At 42.1% G+C, this 19,444-nt stretch overlaps 1 protein-coding gene across 2 annotated transcripts in view; it reads left to right on the top strand.

The window, feature by feature from the left end:
- Positions 1-19,444, top strand: part of LOC138589710 (kazrin-like) — a 167,434-nt gene that overhangs the window by 133,200 nt on the left and 14,790 nt on the right. For both annotated transcript variants that reach the window (XM_069660122.1, XM_069660121.1), the window contains exon 4: positions 15,413-15,604. In XM_069660122.1, the coding sequence (XP_069516223.1) occupies positions 15,413-15,604 (192 nt within the window). The remainder of the gene's footprint in view (positions 1-15,412; positions 15,605-19,444) is intronic.

The raw sequence follows: 19,444 nt of genomic DNA, 5'->3' as shown, positions 1-19,444 counted from the left end.
GCCCAATCAGAGGTACTCTAATGACAGAAATCTCAGATTAATTTGGCTGCTTTCTTTGCTTTCTTTCTACTCGCATATTGTCCATTTCTCCTCTGCATCTCATCAAATATACACGGATGGATGACAGATCTCGCAGTCTGTGAGTCATTGAACGTATCCCACATTTCCCTTGACAGACTTTTCAGTCTTACAGCTCTATTTTCCGAAACGGTCGGCAGACTGCATACTCATTTTGGAAAATTGGAACAAATGTAACTCCACAACCATTTGCTGCTTATTTCAGTCGCAGAATCTTATTGAGAATCGCAAGAAGACACCAGGTTTCCATACAGTGTTTCCCACAGGTCTGAAATGCACTTTACCGGCAGAAAGACCAAAAATGGTAACATGTGACCGTTAACAATATTTCGATTTATTCAATATTTCTATCAATTTCACATAACATTCTCTGTAACAAATACAGGACAAAACCATGTGAATTAAAAGGGGGATATCAACTGAAATGAATGTGTTGAACAACAACACAAACAAGGACTTTTGTTTACGTGTTTAAGGGATCTTAATTTGAGATTCAGCCACTAGATGTCACCACTGCACTCTGTACCATGAAATAAAACTAATTTCTCCTCAGCCGCAGACTGAAATCTGATTGTGAATAAATTTCAGACGAGAAATAGGCAATACAGTTGCTGAATCAATCAGAACAGAGTGCTCTAATGTAAACAACTTTGCTGGATGCATTGGTCAAGTTACGTGTGTTACACTCTCAGCATAGCTGCCGCTTTCTTTCATAGAATTCGAAGCTACAACCAAAGTCAGGAAACAATTACACAATAAAGAGAAGGTGAGTTGCTTTACCTGGTCTGTGCTTGAAAAATATCCACCGTTTGCAGGTCTTCAACGCAATACGGTGCAGACTGACTATACGCGACCAATTTGTCTACACACACGTCCGCCCAGCCTCACTTGTCACTTACTGGGGCAAATTGAGTCTTTTCAATCAAACCAACGCCCTGCAAGGTTTATTTACTAAATAATGTATCATGGATTTCTTTAAATGCATGATTACACCATAATGAGGGAGTAAAGCTGTTAGAAAGAGGTGCCGCTTTGCTGGTACACATATCCCAGCATGCTTTTCAGGAGCAAATCGGCCATTTGCAATACACAATGAATGGGGCCGAATTTTCAGCCACGTCAGTTCACGCACTTCAGTTCACCAATGACTGCTCTCACTGTATGAAAGTGATGCCAAAATAACCCCCATGACGGGTGCTGCTATCTTGCGATGGATGGTGACGTCATTTGGAGCCAGAGTCTGCGCAGTAGAGATCAGTAGCAGTAGCCACTTCCGCTAATCCAAACACACATTTAACTCACCGGAAAAACAGCAAGGATCCTGCACGGCGGCATGTTTAACAGCAGAACAGCTTCTTTGTGTTGGTCTGAGGCTAATGTTCACAGATATGGGAACTTGACTTGAGTGATAGTTAGTGGTAGGGTTATGGTATCAGTTTTGTTTCCTCTCGTCGTTCCTCCTCTACTCTGCTAATCCGGAACTGATCGGCTGCAGAAGCCGTATTTGTCAATAGAGCTGTCAGTCATCCTTTGAACAGCATCAAATAACTAATTTAAAATAAACTTGTCCGAAAAATGAGACCTTGGACGTAAATCAGCATGATAAGAACTAACTATAATGACAGGAACCATTTTTGAGAAAAATGTATTTGACGTGTATTTTGATTTTATAGTCTGACTCATGTCCCATCTGTTAACATGGAGGAGGCGGGCTTTATGACCTATACTGCAGCCAGTCAGCAGGGGGCGCTCGACATGTTTTGGCTTCACTTTTAGGGAGCTGTCATGTTCATCTTTTTATACAGTCTATGGTACGCACCGATACACGCGTGTGCGTCTCTCTGTGTGTCTTTGCGGAGCATGTGCGACTTTCATTAGGCGAAACCTCCCCACGATATCAGAAGGAACAGGTAGGGGAGGGGCTAGAATGAGGGGAGATTGCTCAGCGGCCCGCCCAAGTAAAGTCTATGTGTGGGGAAACCCTGGCATACTCTAAATTCTCTGCGAAATGATTGTCGTCCTGTCTTGCCCTTTCTAGTTGACAGTGTTTGTTTCTGGCAACAGAGCTTGTTTGTTGATGTTTGCTTACGGTTGATTTGAAGCAGCACAGGGTTTCATCACAGTGGTAGAAGCCACCTTACACAGGTACATTATGTGTGTGTGTGTGTGTGTGTGTGTGTGTGTGTGTGTGTGTGTGTGTGTGTGTGTGTGTGTGTGTGTGTGTGTGTGTGTGTGTGTGTGTGTGTGTGTGTGTGTGTGTGTGTGTGTGTGTGTGTGTGTGTGTGGACTCATCTACGGTTTGATGAAATATCCATAGTGACACAGTGTGTGCCCTTCCATTTGGCCCGGACTAAAAATAACAGCACTGTTAGCCTTCAGCACCAAAGGTCATTTCTCAACTATATGCACACACACACACGCTCACAGACACCTGCTTTGTCACACAAGCATGGACACACACACACATCTTCCGAGCTATCTGTCTCAGGTAATCAGTTCATCCACCTAATAAGATGAATCTGTTGAATTTGAATGTTTTCACAGAAATATCTTGGAAACAGAACTTATTCATTGATGCTGTTGCATCACAAATTGTTACTTTGTTATCTGCTTGACTCCCACTCATGCACAACAAGACTATTCTCTGAAAATAGCAGCATATTTATTTGCAATATGCTTGATAGGAACTGCAGAGGAAAATAAGGTAAACATAATAGCACAGTGTTGACAAGGTGTAAAAATATAATGGACGGAAATAGATGTTACAAAACAAGCTAAATGCTAATAGCTTCTGTATTCTCATTTCATATTATGACTGAGAGAATGACATGTTCTTATTCACGTTATAATACCAGCTAATCAAGCATAACCGCGGCAGCAATAATTGCCTGCCCGGATGCAACCAATTAACATGCTCATCATGTTTCCTTCATGTATAAGCTGTGTAGAATACAACCACAAACAGCAGCTTCTATCTGCAGGAATCACCTTAGCGAAACACCAATTTATTATTACACCACGCACACAGCAATGCGCACATAAGTAGTTATCCATAATAAGCAAATAGTGCATGATTCTGCAATTACAGTGTCTTGGAATTGGCTCTGTGTTTATTCGAGCAGCATTGGAATGTCTGCTAACACAAAATAATGGAGGTGGATAAATAGCACGGAGCTAATATCTGAAGGAGGATAGTTTCCAGCCTGGTCATTATCAAATCTGTGGACGGGTTGCCATTTTGGCTCATTTGCAGTCACGGCATCCCCGCTTGTATTATAATAGGTCCATCCATCCATCATTGTATCTAGCAGCAATCTTATCGTCCACCCGGCTGTCCGTCCCTCACGACCTGAGCAGAGCCGCTTCTAGTTTCGTGGAAACTCCGCTGCTAATCTCAATGCCGGAGAAATGTGAAAATCTGTCCCGTGTATCTGCCCATCTGCAGCCCGAGGAGACAGTAATCTATCTGTTTGGCGTTCTTTGCATCATAGACGGGAGACAGACTTAAAAACAAACACTGTGTTTGGATGGATTACTGTCAGTTCTGCACGAGTACAGGCTGTGAGAATGAGAGAGGGCTGCTTATGTAACTCTCTAAAAGGACACTTAAAATGAAGATGGTTGTAAATCTTTTATGGTTTGTCCACCAAAGAAAAAACACACCTTTTTTTCTGAAAGTAACTGTATGTATGTATGTATAAAAGAGAGCTCTGTTTGCATGTTTGCTTCTTTCAGCGAACAGCGATGTAAGTTCTGGCGAGCGTGGCTGATACCATCCGCAGACACTGGAGAGGGTCTTAAGCCAGTGGACGCAGATTGTGGTGGAATGCGGCTGAGATTACTGCCTATCTCTCTCTTTGATCCGTTTTTTTCGCTCGCTGTCGAGCTCTGTTCTAACCCCACTCTCGCACAAGTTCAGCCCCCATTACTCCAAGGACCTGAAGCATGAAATAGGCTTGCCAGCATGTGGATGTCAGATTCTGTGATGTTAAAGCATAGACTTCTTGATCGACACTGGCTGACTGGAAGGGAGGGAGTCATGCAGTGAGTGACATCCCCATTTAAATGCCTTTGATGTGAATTAACGGTGACGGCCTCATATTCTGGATGTAGCGTATGGAGTGGCGGCATCAGGGCATGCCTGGGAAACCTCACCAGGGTCTAAATAATAAATTGATTAACTGATACTCGTTTAGTAGGAAGAAATCTTTGCATGTCTCGGGGTTCTGATTTTCTCTGTCAAGTCAGGCAAAGCAAAAATATCTAAGACATCAACTTTTGATCGTGAAAATGATTAGGCATTCTCTGACATTTTAACGACTCAAAGATTGACTGTAATGAACCATTTACACCTTAAGTTTCTTGTAGACAGGTGCGTAGGAGGAAATATTCAAAGCACAAGACGAGAGAACTCTTGCACACCGTCCTTTTACTTGCAGTAAACTTGATTAGAAATACAACGTTTCAGTCCTTAAAGCCTCATCAGGTACGGGAGTTCTCTCTCTTGCAGACTTAAAAAATCCATTGCTTATTCTAGCATGCTTTAAGTTTCAGTGACATCTTCATAGTCTCCTCTTTATAACCCCCCTCTTCCGAGCAATCATGAGTTTATTTGAGGCTAAAGACCACGGGGACTGGAGGCTTGACTTCGCACTGGTGGCGCTCATCAATAAATTGCAATCCATCCCCGCGTGTGTTACCCTGAATACCAATCTCTCTTCATCACTGTCTCTGTTAATACACTGTATTAGATCCTGATTTCTATGATGGAGTGCCCCAAGGCTAGGTGTGTGTATTTTTTTTCTTTTTTTCCCCTTTTCATCAGGCGTGACCCTGTCGTCTCCTCGGGCGACGCAGGGAGATTGTTCTGCTCATGAGAATTGACTAGCTAATCCAGAGCCAAGCACTCCCAGACCGAGCAGACACTGCAGGCAGCCTTCATCAGTCAGAGCTTAGGCGTTGCTACCGTCATGAGCCACTGATGAATTCACTATCAATGGGCCATAAAGATGAGTGTGTGCGTGTGAGAGACAGAGAGACAGACACACACTCTGACTTTTATTAATGACTCCAGCAGCTCATAAAAGACTATGAAATATATTTCAACCCCTCCTGAATGAGCTGGGGGACAGTGCACATGAGCGTTCACTTTCAAAAGGACCTGCAATGTTAAAGTGACGTGTTTCACCTCAGCTGCCCTTCTGGTAGATTTTTACACCTCGCCTGTACCCATGACGGTCACTCCTTTTTCTGTTTAACTCCAGAATATTATGAAAAAGCTGAAATCTGAGGCAGCCAGTCACCTCAAAGTCAACGTTTGTGTTTAGCTATGCTGACCATTTTCAAATGTATCCTGTCCAGTTTTTGGGGACAGAAATGAAGGCAACTGTTAATATTTGCTGATTGATGCTCACGGTGTGAAAATCAATGAGCAGCACTTTGAACAAAATTAAGGCACATGCACGTTTCACCGTGATGGATTACATACATAAGTCGACTACACTTCAGTCCCACAAACTACAGTACCCTATGATTTCCCTGATGCGGAAAAAAAATAACACAATGGCAGAATTTGTTAAGAAAACTCAAATCAATTTTCCCTAACATTATAAATCTGTTTTGGCATCACCTACAGGCACACTGCTTCTGTCTTCTGGTCTCTGTGGTGGTGTTTCACCAAGGGCGGGGCTCAGATCCTCCCCCACACACATCCGCAATCCTGTGCTAGAGACCCTTTTAAGACAGCTATGGCACATTTAAAACCATTTGCAATGAGAGGAAACCGTTTTATCTGATATCACTGCCAGCGACTTAGCTTGTAAAGTCATCGGCTAGTTTTAGAATATTTAGAATACACATTACAACAGCCAATCAGCTCGTTGCAAAGTCAGCTGGTTGAAACGACACAGAAAAGCTGAGAAATCCAACACATACAGCTACATTTGGAGCAGAGCAGTAACTACTGCGATGAGTCAGGAAAACAATAGAGTGGAATCATTGGTATTGATGCACTTTCTTTAATAAAAAGTAGGGTAGTGTTGTCCAATATCAAATTCATTGATATACATAGTTTATTTTAAATATTTACGTTTAATTTAGTTGTTGAAATGTATTCCACTGCATGATTAGACAACTTTTTTGGGCAACTGTGGCTCAGTGGTAGAGTTTGTCATCTTTCAATCGTAAGGTCGGAGGTTCGATCCCCAGCTCCCTCAGTCTACATGTCGAAGTGTCCTTGGGCAAGACACTGAACCCCAAATTGCTCCGGGTGGCATAGCCAACAGTTATGAATGTGATAAGTGATTGACAGTTGGGCTACTTTAGGTAGCAGCCTCTGCCATCAGTGTATGAATGTGTGTGTGAATGGGTGAATGTGACATGTAGTGGAAAAGCAGCTTTGAGTGGTCGCAAAGACTAGAAAAGCGCTATATAAGTAGAGTACATTTACCATCATTTATTTACAGAGACCTGATTAAATCCACCATGAGAAAGTACATGGCAAGAACAGCAAGGGGAAACTTTTACCAGAGAGATAGAGACAGAGGAAGACATACAGACAGCAACACCAATAATAACAATAACATACACATATTACGATTATCATCTATGTGGATTAACATCTATCCATCCATTATCTATAAAGGTTATCCTGTTCAGGGTTGCAGAGGGGCTGGAGCGGATCCCAGCTGTCATTGGGTGTCATACACCCTGGACTGATCACCAGTCAATCACAGAATTGACACATACACAGACGACTTTTACGCTCACATTCCCACCTATGGGCAATTTTAGAGTTTAGAGTCACCAATGAACCTAACAACAGAAAAAATGTAAATGTTTTCATGTATATATACTGTATATATCTTGTAGTAAAAAGGTTGACATCAGTGGTGTGGTCCTTTCAGAAGGGCAAAGTAGAAAAGTTTCCAAGTTTAACATCATTTATAATCCAGTTTGTCCGGTGAGTTTTTGTGTCCTGAGGACAAACAGAATCCTTTGGGAGTGAAAGGTCAGATAATGGCTGCTGTTTGTGTACATGCCTGCAAAGGGCAAACATTAATCAGTATCCCATCATGCATTCAGTAACGTGTGGCCGTGTGCACATAGAACTATCTGAGCGCGCGTGTGTAGGAGAATGTTTCGGATGGAGTATTTCTGCTGAGTTTAAATAATAATCCTACTGACAGTTAATACCTTTAAATAAACTTTATTTCTGTGAGGCATCCATAACATTACTGAGTGCATAGACATTTTCAACACCTGCCTGTGTCAATGTTCTGAATCTGTGAATTAAATCAATGAAATTCATTGGGAACACTCATTACATGGAAATGAAATATATGTTGGCGGGGTTGCAATAGCCTGAGGGCTCTCTTGCATGTAGCTCCTGTGGAATAACACTGCTGATTCTCATGGATTTCCTGAGTCTAGCTGGTGAAGTGCTGGCTCGGTTGCTATGTCTCTAAGTATGAGGCAACAGGGAACGCAGAGAGTCCAAACCAGATGACCCCAGTAATATCACAGATTAGCATGTGCATGTAAGAAGGTGAGAACACAATGTATGTCTTTACAGATGAAAGGAATTTGACCCAAAATAGAAGTTGACATATGTTGAGGAGAGTTTGATGCCTTTACGTGCATCTTACAGTTAAAGAAGAATGATTTAAAATGTGCTAAAATTAATATTTTGTTTAATTGAAGTATAACCAAACGAGAACTGTGAAGGGTTAAGCTTTTAACCCAGCATGGCACCTCTGAATGGGTCTTAGAATCTGTTTGAATGTAATTATTCAAGCAGGGCCGCGGATGAGTTGTTAAGTCCAAAACAAATAAGAGGATGTGGGCTGCGGCCTCCCGTCATGAAAGCACTCGCTGCTCGCATTCTTGACCCCGATTGCTCTTTTATTCCCTTTTTTATTCAACACATTCCTGAATTGGGCTGTTCCTTTTTCACATTACACATTTAATGGATAAATGATGTCGGAGCCCGGCTGCTGCTGCACTTCTTTACAGCGTTGTCCTTTGACATTCTTCATGAGGATGTATGTTCGGAGGGAATCGGTTGTGTAGCCTTGCAGCTTGTTTGCCGTGTCGTGAGGTGTTGATTGTGTCCAAGGGATATTAAACCGAAGTAATGGAAGCAGAACATACACATAATGTTCCCAAATCACAGTTCTTATGTGGAAGAAATTTCCTATCATGATTTACGGTGACAGGTTTTGTGTCTGCTCTATTATTTGTAGATTGTTGCGCGGTCTGCATACAGTGCTCCCATTGTAAAGTATGTATTGTGGAGAAGGACAGCCTGTTCTGCTCCTTACTGTGAGCCTGTGCTGTATGTCCTCACTCTGCCAGCTGGCTGAACAAAACTTCGGTGGGAACAATAGGCCCGTTAATTGATTTTGTCTCCAGTATCAGGCAAAAAATTGAACTCCACCCCATCTTTCCAGCCTGAGAAGGGAGAACCAATCTAAAAATTTCTCCCCTCCAGACACATACTGTCACTCCCCATCAATTTTCAACCTCCAATCCCGCTCCAGCCAAGTCCAATTTCAGCTGCCTCGTGGCCACTGGACTCTCTGACAGATCCTTGGATCTTTTGCAACTTTCGTTTGAGTCCTTCTGTTTGGGTGGGAGGCACTGATGTAGACACTCAGACAGAAAAAGGCACCCATATTGACAAGTAGGATCATCATCAAAAGGGGGGCTCAGAGAGACATGTATTTATGAGATCTGAAATGTCTGAATGTTCTTTGTGGACCAAAAAAACATGCAGATTTCAAGACGTAAGGTGAAAGCTTCTGCTCTGAAAAGTTCTGGTACACAGCAGGAAGAAGCCTTTGTCATTTCTGAGAAAAAAAGTCTATTTTTCACTTGGAAAGTTTAATCTCTTTTTTGCACCATTAAATCCAGCAGATAGGATGACAGATTCTGTGTCCCCAGAGAAGAGCTGATATTTTGAAACGATTTTATGACCTGTTTCCACCGTACCGAAGCTGTTACACAAAGGCTGCCGGATTATTTAGGAAGACGGTTTCAGCCATTTTGCTTAAATCATACAAATAGAAAATGACACTGATCAGATTCATAAATCACCGGCACCAACTGCACGTCAGCTGATGCATGGCCGCTATTATGCAAATGAACACATTTAAGCAGCCATTTACATCAGTGGCCGAGGATGGAGATTTTATTTACTGTTTCGATGAATCATAATAACTAGAGGCGAGCCCGTTTAGAGAATGGGAACGGAACGGAGGCTGAGATGGAGGGAGGGTCAATGAATGCACATATTTCCTGCAGATCGAGTCGGAGACGAGATCAGTTGTCATTAGCCTCAGTTTAATCCCTGTGGTACTTCAACGTTGCATAAGACTTCAGTCAGAGAAACACATTAGACCCGGGCTATTTAAAGAACTCTCTGTTCACTATTTTGTGGACTTCTGTGTTTTAGAACCAGAAAATGCAACACCAAGCTAATGTGTTTACTAGCCGCACTGCTAATGCTTTAGCTGGGATATTAGATGCTCTCAGTTTATACATTTGCTTCTCTATTAACTTTCATTAAATGCTACAATACAAGAGTGTTTATGATGATAAATTACTGTGTCACCTCTTGTTGTATTTGCTTCATTTTATTTAAATATGTTATTTGATTTCACTCTGCTGTACTGTCAGCTCTTCTACAATATGTTTTAGTACCTTTAGACTGAAAAGAGACAATTTGAGTGCTTCTCAGATACCCTGGTGCTAAATCAGGTTGTGTTAGTGTGTGGATGAGGGGATTTTTTTTAAGATTCTTCTGGTTACAAAGTGTATTGTTGATCTCTAGGAGAAAAATAATGATAAATAGAAGTCAGATGGGGCAAGATCAGTGACTGTATATATAGATGGACAACGCGTCTCCCTCTGCTCTCATTGTTCGAAATTGAAGCCGAAATACCCCCCATGGTGGGCGCTGCCGTCTTGCGCTGGTGATGTCATTTGGAGCCAGAGCTGCGCAGTAGAGATCGGCGGGTGGAGCCGCCATTGCCGCTTCCACTAACCAAAACACACACATAAATTACCGAAAAAAACGGCAAAGATCCCGCACATCGGCGTATTTAACAGCAGAACAGCTTCTTTGTGTTGGTCTGAGGCTAACGTTCACAGATATGTAAACTTCAATGAGTGATTGTTTTAGTTACGTTTCCTCTCGCCGTTCCTCCTCTACTCTGCTAATCCAGAACAGATCGCCAGCAGGAGCCGTATTTGTCAACAGAGCTGTCAATCATCATTTTCATAGCATCAAATAACTAATTAAAAGTCAACTTGTCAAAAAAAATAAACACTTGGAGGTATATCAGCATGAGAAGAACTAGCTATAATGACAGAAACCATGTTTGGGAAAAATGTTTTTGGCGTGTATTTTGATTTTGTAGTTTGACTCATGTCCCATCTGTTAACATGGAGGAGGCGGGCTTTATGACCTATACTGCAGCCAGTCAGCAGGGGGGGGGGGGCTCAACATGTTTTGGCTTCACTTTTAGGGAGCTGTCATGTCGTCCATCTTTTTATACAGTCTATGAGCAAGACACATTAAGTTTGACAAGTTGTAACAGTAAGCATCTACCACCACTTATTCACAAAAACATGCTGATGAATTTTGCTGTGCCACTTTTAGGTGTCACTAAAACCAATATTTTTATTATATTAATATCATACAGGGGATTTGAGAGAACGTTGTGACAGTATCAAAGGGTTTGTTTCAGCCTTGAACATACAGAGACTTTTCTCCTGGTTCTGTAGCTCCCCTTGGCTTTACACTCTAACGTTATAGCTGTAGTCGAATCTCATTTTTTATCTGTGGACAAGATATATATTTTTTAACACAAAGGTCATGGAAACAACTTTTTTTTTCTTTTTTTTTTTGAATGGAAGGTAAAAATATCTGTTTTAAAGAATATCTGTTAGAACCAAAAAAAAAAAATCAGCTGCCTCCGCCAGACAGTGGGGAACAGGTGGTGCTGCAGGCTGAGCTAACAGCACAGAGGAAGCAAACATCCGACCCTGATACATCCTCTCATCCCTGCTAGCACTGAGGTTGTGATGGCAACCAGCAGACTCACAGCACTGCAAACCACAACGCAGGACTGTGTTGTCGAACTTCCTGTGTGCCCAGAGTCCTGGTCGCTGAAGGAAACGTCTCTTTTTGTATTTGGCTTCGCTTTTTTTGTGTCTGGTGGAGTAGAGGAGTAATTAAGGACGGGCGTTTTTTGTGGACAGTTGAGGAGGAGTGCAGCTAAAAGCAGCAGCCCTGGTACAGATGTGAAATGTTTGACTGTGGCTCAGTGTGGTGAACACACAATCTGACAAACATATAGAGACTTATTGAACTTATTTATAGTCTTTTCCTCTCGCTCAGGGTTACAGAATTTGTTTCAATTTGTTGATTACTTTGCACAATATAAAAAAATGTGTTGATGACTACATACATTAGCGTGCTTAATAATGAGTGTCAGACTTTCCATGACACAAGCGTTGCAGGGAGGAATCTCCATGGGAATTAGCTGCACCGAGTCCTGGAGGGCAGAGCAGCAGAGATTGCACTTATCAGGAGGCTCTCACTCTGTCATTAGAGATGCAGCGCATGCATACAGCTCGTGCCTCTTGCCAACCTAGAGACGATGCGGACATTGAAAAATAGGAGGCTGTCTTCACTCCCCTCCACCCCAGCCTCCCTCCAACCTCTGCCAGTCTTATCTAGAGTGCTCCAGGAGTGTGCTCGCCCTGCAGGAAGCCAGAGAAGACAGTAACATATCTGTTTCCCCCCTCGAATAACTACCGTGGCATACTTAGACAGTTAATCTTGCAGTTGCTATCACAGATGTTGAGGGTCCTCTTGCAAGCAGTTTGATCTCTGCAAACAGTTTGCGTTGCGCCTTACTTGGTTGTCTTATTCAGCGCTATGACACACAATTGAGTCACTGAGGGTTTAATTTAAATCAAAATGCAGCATTATGAAGATGTAAAATCTATTTTACTTATTTTAATTAGGTTTTATTTTGAAACAATTGTGTCCTCAGTGGTCTTAGTAGAGGTGCAAGTTTGAAGGCAGGGATTTGACTGAGCACAGGTCAGTTACATACTGTAACTTACATGTGTGTAACTAATACCTGTTCCGAGTTTTTGTGACACTATAACACTTACTCTGTGAATATGGTATGTTATAGGGGCACTGGTTTAACTCAGTTGGTATAGCAGGCGCCCCATGTACAGAAGCACAGTCCTCGACACACTGATCACAGGCTCCTGGTCTGCTGATCATTTGGTGCATCATGTCTCTCCCCTCTCTCTCCTCCCCACATTTCCTGTCTCTCTTCAGCTGTCCTATGAATAAAGCCAAAAAGCCCCAAAAAACAAAAACATGGTATATTATAGTAAAAACACATCCAAACCTGGTTTCATACTGCCACACCAGAAACACATTCAACTAAACCTGTTGATAAATGTTTGTAGAGGATTCACAGACAATTTGAGGACATCAACTGTCTCTCTCATGCTCCCCTGTAGCGGTTAAATGCAGTCACTTTCTACAAGTGTCTCCCAGAGTAATGTGTCATCTGTCAATCGGAAGATTGGCGGTTCGATCCCTGGCTGCTACAGTCTACATGTCAAAATGTTCTTGGGCAAGACACTGAACCCCAAATTGCTCCCGGTGGCATAGCCAACGGTGTGTGACTGACAATTGGGCACTTTACGCAGCAGCCTCTGCCATCAGTGTGTGAATGTGTGTTTGAAAGGGTGAGTGTGAAAAAGCAAGTTTGTGAATATACCACATTTTGTTAACAATTGCAGGTAATTTAAAGTGCTTTACATAACACATTCAAATGAATTATGTCTGGTCAGGTTACAGAGAGTCTTGTATGTTTGTGTAACTCTTAGTTGCTCTGTTATTTTCCTGTTTTTACTCTGTACTGTGAGCGGTAAACAGACAGCTTCCTCTGTCAGCCAATTTACCTTGATGAAATGGTTTTCTTTCAGAGTTGTGTGTGCAAAAGAACACCTTTGTAGTTTTCAATAAAACGTTTCCTCTTTGTTGCAGAGGTTCAATCATTTTGTGTATAAAACTTTTAGTATTCATAACTTGCTGTGGGAGGTAATGATGTGTGTACGCCTACATCAAAATCAATTAAAAAACCCAATGAGCAGCACATAGGGCTCGCGTATGCAGTGTTTAATATATATATTTTGCACTCAAAGGTTTGTTCCGATCTTATCTGCAAAATGTTAAACATTTGAGGCTCGAGTTCTCATAAAAAACAAGGAGATATTTTTTATAAGGATTATAAGGAAAGAGAGTCAGTTTTTATTGACTATTAAAGACAAAAGACACGTTTTCAGTGTCCTTGCTCTTTATTTATGACTCCCTCCGTCGCTGCCTTTGCACAATCAATATATGCAAACTTAATGAATAAGCAATCGAGTCTGTGTCTATTATAGGATTTTTAAACACCAATGAACTGTATCATGCAGCGGGTTGTTTCTAGAACAGGCCAGCTCTTTGCTCTGCCAATAGCCGTGTTGCTGCTTGAGTTGCTCTGTAAAATGTGGTTCTATTATTGGGTCCATTAAGTATACCTCTGTGTAATGACACTCCACGCGCCTACATTTTTCTCTCGACCCGTCTCCTAATAACCTCTTTTACATTTCATTTTCGTTATTTAGCGGGCGGCCCCCTTTTTCTCAGCCACTTACATTTAGTCAGTGAACACAAATTAAAGGGTGCAGAAGCCCCGGGAAGCAGGTGCACGTTGTACGAGCAGTGAACTGGTGTTAAAGGTTCATTTTAGTTTCAGGGGAGGAAAGGTGAGAGCTGAAGTGATCCGTGTGATGCTGAGCAAGGCTGCGAACACCACATACCCTGCTTTATAGTTTGTTGTAGCGTTGAACAGTCACTAGTTCCCTCTTGTATCAAATCAATCACAGTTATGGTTGCAGGAGGGGAAGATGCGGTAAGAGGACTGAGGAATGAACTGTTAGTGTCATGGTAGAATTAAAGATACGTGCTTCATTTAGTGTAGTAAGTGTTAGCCAGCAACATACAACCACAACAACACGTCAATTTCCCATTCAATTGTTGCTAATTTTAGGCCTGAAAATCTGTCCTGCTAATGTAGCTTAATGTTTTCTAAACGATCATTTGCACATGTTTTCATCTTATGGATGCTGGTGCAATAATGGTGAAAGAGAGCACACGCATTTAATGGGCAGTAAATGCAAATGCACTGTATGAGAGGATTATTTCCACTGAATGCAAAGCATTTACCGAATTAGCTCACACTGCTGGATCCACTTCCAGTTCTCCATGTTGATCCTTATTATACATTTTCACCTCGCCCTTTATTAAACAGCCTAAAGAGCAATCCTGTATTCTGTCTTTAATCTGTCCTTTCCTTTTACTGTACTTTGTCAGTCCCCCGTTCCCACTTCTCCCATTCATCTCTGATTGATTTTGTTTTTTCTGAAAGTAATATTGGAGCTGGGATATGAGAGTATGAAGTGTGATTTATGCCAGGCACTTGACACCCTCTGCCCTGAGGACGCATGAAATTGAGCAGAATGACTCTTCCCATCCTTATATAAATTACTCTCCATATGCTCCACCTAAAACAGCACATTCAGTGTGTAAGAAAAGGAATATTTTTGGATTAAATATTTCTCTGGAGGTTTGATGTGAGAAACTGAAGTGTAACAAAGTCTTTTTTTTTAAAGCGAGGAGTTCTCTCTCTGCTGCTACTTTCAAAACACTCTGAAACATTTTCAGGGAGTCAAATTGTGAGGAAAAATCTATTCGTCTCTGCTGCTGTTTTCATTTTATTGTTTGCTCCTTTGTGACAATGCCGAGAGGAACTCAAAGCACAAGTCACTGAATTTTAAATGCATACACCCTGTTCCTGCCAACGCAGAGCAGGTCCAACACACAGCTTCAAAGCCTATTCCATTATAATATCACTATCATGTCTTTCCTCATCTACTGGACCCCACATTACCCCTGTGTGGCGTTTTACCCGTGGTAATTTGGCACTGCAGTTATCTCAATTACAAACGGAACCATAACCTCCTACAGTGATTTTAAATCGACTTTGCATTTCAGACGTAAATGTTCCTGCATTCATGTAGCTGCTCAAAGCTAACCCACCTCTGTCAGATGGAATCAGTATGCACATGGCCCTTCTCTAGCTACAAGAATCACATTTGCATGTTGGCTTTCTGACACACAGTTTTGCCTGATAATATATTGTGCCATGTTTTGGTATCAGCTAAATCTCCCTGTTTGCTCTTTGTGTTGTAGTCCTGCTGCGCGAGGAGGTGGCCCAGCTCCAAGAGGAGGTGCACCTGCTGCGGCAGATGAAGGACATGTTGAGTAAGGACCTGGAGGAGACCCAGGGAGGCTGCTCGGCCGACGTGCTCTCCGCCACCGAGCTGCGCGTGCAGCTGGCCCAGAAGGAGCAGGAGCTGGACCGAGCCAAGGAGGCTCTGCAAGGTAAAGAACTCGCCAGTGACAAAGAAGCTGTGTGTGGTCTGTTAAAACATGGTTATCATAATAAATGATGGACTACGATGCTGCAAGGCCAAGTACTGTTACAGTAACACTCACAGTAATGAATAAAGACAAATGATGTCAACCTTTTTTGCATTTATCTCAATTGAGAAATTTGGTGAAAACAACAAAGTCGCTGTACTGATACAGGCAAAGCAGAGTGAAATTGCAGCGTTCCTGCTCAGACATCCTGTAATCATTTCACTCCCGGTGCTTGCAACCAGTGCATTTTTTCTTGTTACCACATTGTTAACATGAGTGCCTTTAACAATGTGGTTAATGCTGCCCATTAGCTGCATTATAGTCCATTAGCATGTGTTCCACTTGAGGGATGGAGTGGCTTCCCAGGTTGAGACACTGATGCTTTGACTTTATTTTTTTTTAAAAAGCTGCTGTATGCTGCAGGACAATCCCGCTGCTCCATTACAACTTACAGTACAATGTACGGCAGGCGCTCCACTGTATCATCAGAACAGACCCTTCAGGTCTTTGTTCATTTCTCTTTTTTGTGCTTATTACAATTTACACATCAAAAGCGCGTCATATACATTACCAGAGCTGCAGACTTCAGACTACTTCTGTTGTTCAGAACTTAAAGCTCCTGTGAGGAGTTTTTTGGTGGTTATGAAACAGACCAAAATTAATACTGATGCATCTATATGACCTACAAAAGTAAGCAAGACCTATAGTGACAAGATTGATTATTTCTTTGTAGATATTTTCAGTGCCTGTAACTGCTGGGCAAAACAGCCTTTGTTTACATTTTTCACAGCAAAGATTCTCGATAAGTGATATGTTTAAATCATGAAAGAAAGCATGAGAAGATTTTTCACCAGACAACATGACTTGTGGCTAAATTCCACCAGATGCGTGTTTGGTCCGTTTCCGCTCCATTATGGCACTTTAGTCAACGAGAGTGCTTCCACCTGCCCTGCTGCGCAGCGTCTCTGCTGTGTCACAGCTCCGGCAGTCCGGAGCTCTCCGCTGGAGATACGCAGGGCTTCTATTTCTGCAGGATGGCGGAGCACTGCGCATCATTTCGGCCGCTTAATTTTCAGAATAAAATACTCCATGTTGACGCCAAGTCGCATTTCACTTAACTGCATCAACAAAATTAATTAAGCGCATTTTTTTATGAATATGTTACTTGGTGGAAGCTGTAAAAAACTAAAAAAAGAGACAAATCCAAGCGAGTCCACCCTTTTTCAAATCCTTCTATTAGGAACAATAACCTCACGTGTGTTTGTAATTGTTTTTATAGCACATATGTCGTATTGTGTCGCACGATCGCACATGATTCTGTAATTACTGCGGGAACTCCTTGGTCTCGCGGCTCCAGCTGTGCGGCAATGCGGAGTCCAACCGCAGCATAGCTGTTACGCAACGGACACGCAACCAGTGGAAGTCCGGGGTTACACATGTACAGGACAAGATCAGCAAAGAGACCATAGGTCTTTGTCCACAGGGGGCGCCAGAATCGACACAAACTGAGTTCCTCACAGGAGCTTTAAGAAGAGAAAGTGACTGAATGCTGTGAGTTCCTTGAGCCTTTATGCGCAACAGATTTGAATCAAAAGCAAAAACCTTGAAATCCCATGTTTGTCAATGAAGAATATGATAAAAAATAAAATATATATTCAAGACAGTAATAAGCAGATCTTTCATTGTGCCACACACCTTGAATGTTTGATTACTGAGCGAGGCATTGAAAGGTCTCAGTGAAGTTGAGAAACATTCTTCACAGATGTCAAAGGTAAATGTTTTTTATTAGTTAGACTTTTATCCTGACTTCACTTTTTTTTATGAAGATTTATTGCTTTACTTGGAAAATAATTAAACATCTCTGTGTAAGTAAAGCTTTCATGTTTGAAGGCTGAAGGCTTGAAATGAATGCTGCTTGATGTTAATGTTTTATTCTTTGGCACTGATAGGACAAATATGTTGAGTAATAGTTTAATAAAAAGGCAAAGTTTATAACTCAGCTGCTATGAAAGGTTTGTTAGGACAAGAGAGCATCTTGATTATTGTCTTAATATGACACTCAATCCTCTCAGACGTAATCAAGTACAGATGTATAACACAGACTCCTCTGTTGATGACCGACAGCCACGGTATCTGCTTTATGCGTGACACTGTGTGAAATGGCACTACACTTACATTACGCTTCAAACAGACTTTGCACAGGGTGAAGTAATGAACAAGTTCTGCCAGGCGGTGCACAGAGGATTGCAGGGCATCAAGCAGAGATGTCATCAGCGTGGCACTGAATCATTCTTTGCAATGAATTATCGCCCATGGAACGAGGCAGAGCACAAAACCACCGTTTGGTATCAGACAAACGCATGACATGCTGTCAGGGGATTTTGTTGCTGCGACATTTCACTTGACACTTGCAGCCTACGCGTTTTTTCGGGAGAAAAGAACAAAAACAAAATGGACTGGGGCAGAGTACAATAGAGCACACATCAAATAAATACTTATCTCTTCTGCTGCTGGATGTTTGGCTGTCTGAACAGGCTGCACGCAGGCTCGTACAGACATATGTATGAGTCAGGCCTGTTAATGGAGGCCAAAGCCTACCAAGCCCAGCAGGCACTGACAGCAATCAGTGTCTAATGAAAGCTTTATAAAGAAGGACTTGGTTGGATTACAATGTCCAGAACGTTAAGCAGGGAGGATTTGGTCTGCAATTAAGACGGGGTATGTGGGAGGGCAACAGGAAATTGGCTCTTGTCATTTTCAAGCTTGATTCGGTGGGAGTCGCTTCAGAGAGGCAGAGGAAGCTGCTGTGAACTACTGTTGTCATTTCTTAAACTTATTTTGCTCAACAGTGCAGAAGTTGTGCTTCAAGTAGACCTTTAGGTCTAAGAGTAACCTATGAAAACAATACATTTGCATTCAGTGGCGAAAGCAGCCAGATTTCTGAATTATTTATATTTTTTATTGTTATTTTCCACATGAACTGGCCCGTGCAGCAGTGGCTGACTCGCAGCCCTTTTGTTAGTCCACGGTTGTCACACTTCATCTCCAAGGATACTATTTCTTAAGACAGCTATGAAAGGCCAGCAACAGTATGAGCTCGCTTTTTGCTCTGTTTGCATGTGGTGAGCTGCAGCCATAGAGGCTTTTCCGCGGCAATATTTACAGTTGTTTCCAAGCAAGGAGTGGAAACACATTTGCCATCTCATTTTCCTGGTTGTGGTGCTTTTTTAACAACTTTCACCACATGCATTTGTGTTGAACTGGACAGGACTGGTCATTATTGCAATGTGTGGGTTTGTTTTGAAGAGAAAAGCATGCGAGAATGTAACTCTGACATCGTTAAAGTCCAGAAAAGTCATGTTTATTTTCTGAACATTAATATATGGACAAAAAGGCCTGCAAGCCATGAAGGACGATAAAGAGAGAATAAAAAAAGGCAGTTAGTAATAACCGAATGTCACAGTAAGACGCTTGGGCTGGAGGTGAGGAAGCAAAAAATATCAGCAAATACTGACTGAATGCTTTTTCTTCTTCTAATGCATAGTTAGTAAGTACAGGTTTAAAAAGTAGCGCAGTGATAGTGCACTGTGGGCCAGGTGTACAAAGACATCTGAGGCAGATTTCAACAAGTTTCTGGAATACAATGCGTCACATCTGTGCCTGAAAAACAGCTTTAAAAGGTCATCCACAACATCCAAGTCAGCCCACGTCCAAAGTCAGAAGTGTTTATACCGGTTTGGAGTGGCCACCTGAAAGGGCACGGCGAAGAGCTGGCTGTCATACCGAAAGATGAGACGCAGT

The sequence above is a fragment of the Semicossyphus pulcher genome, unplaced genomic scaffold (genome assembly GCF_022749685.1).
Source record: "Semicossyphus pulcher isolate SPU_LCO1_2020_fin unplaced genomic scaffold, fSemPul1.0.p SCAF_13, whole genome shotgun sequence".
NCBI lineage: Eukaryota > Metazoa > Chordata > Actinopteri > Labriformes > Labridae > Semicossyphus > Semicossyphus pulcher.
Note: the sequence above shows the minus strand (reverse complement) of the source record. Positions and strands in the feature narration are given on the sequence as shown.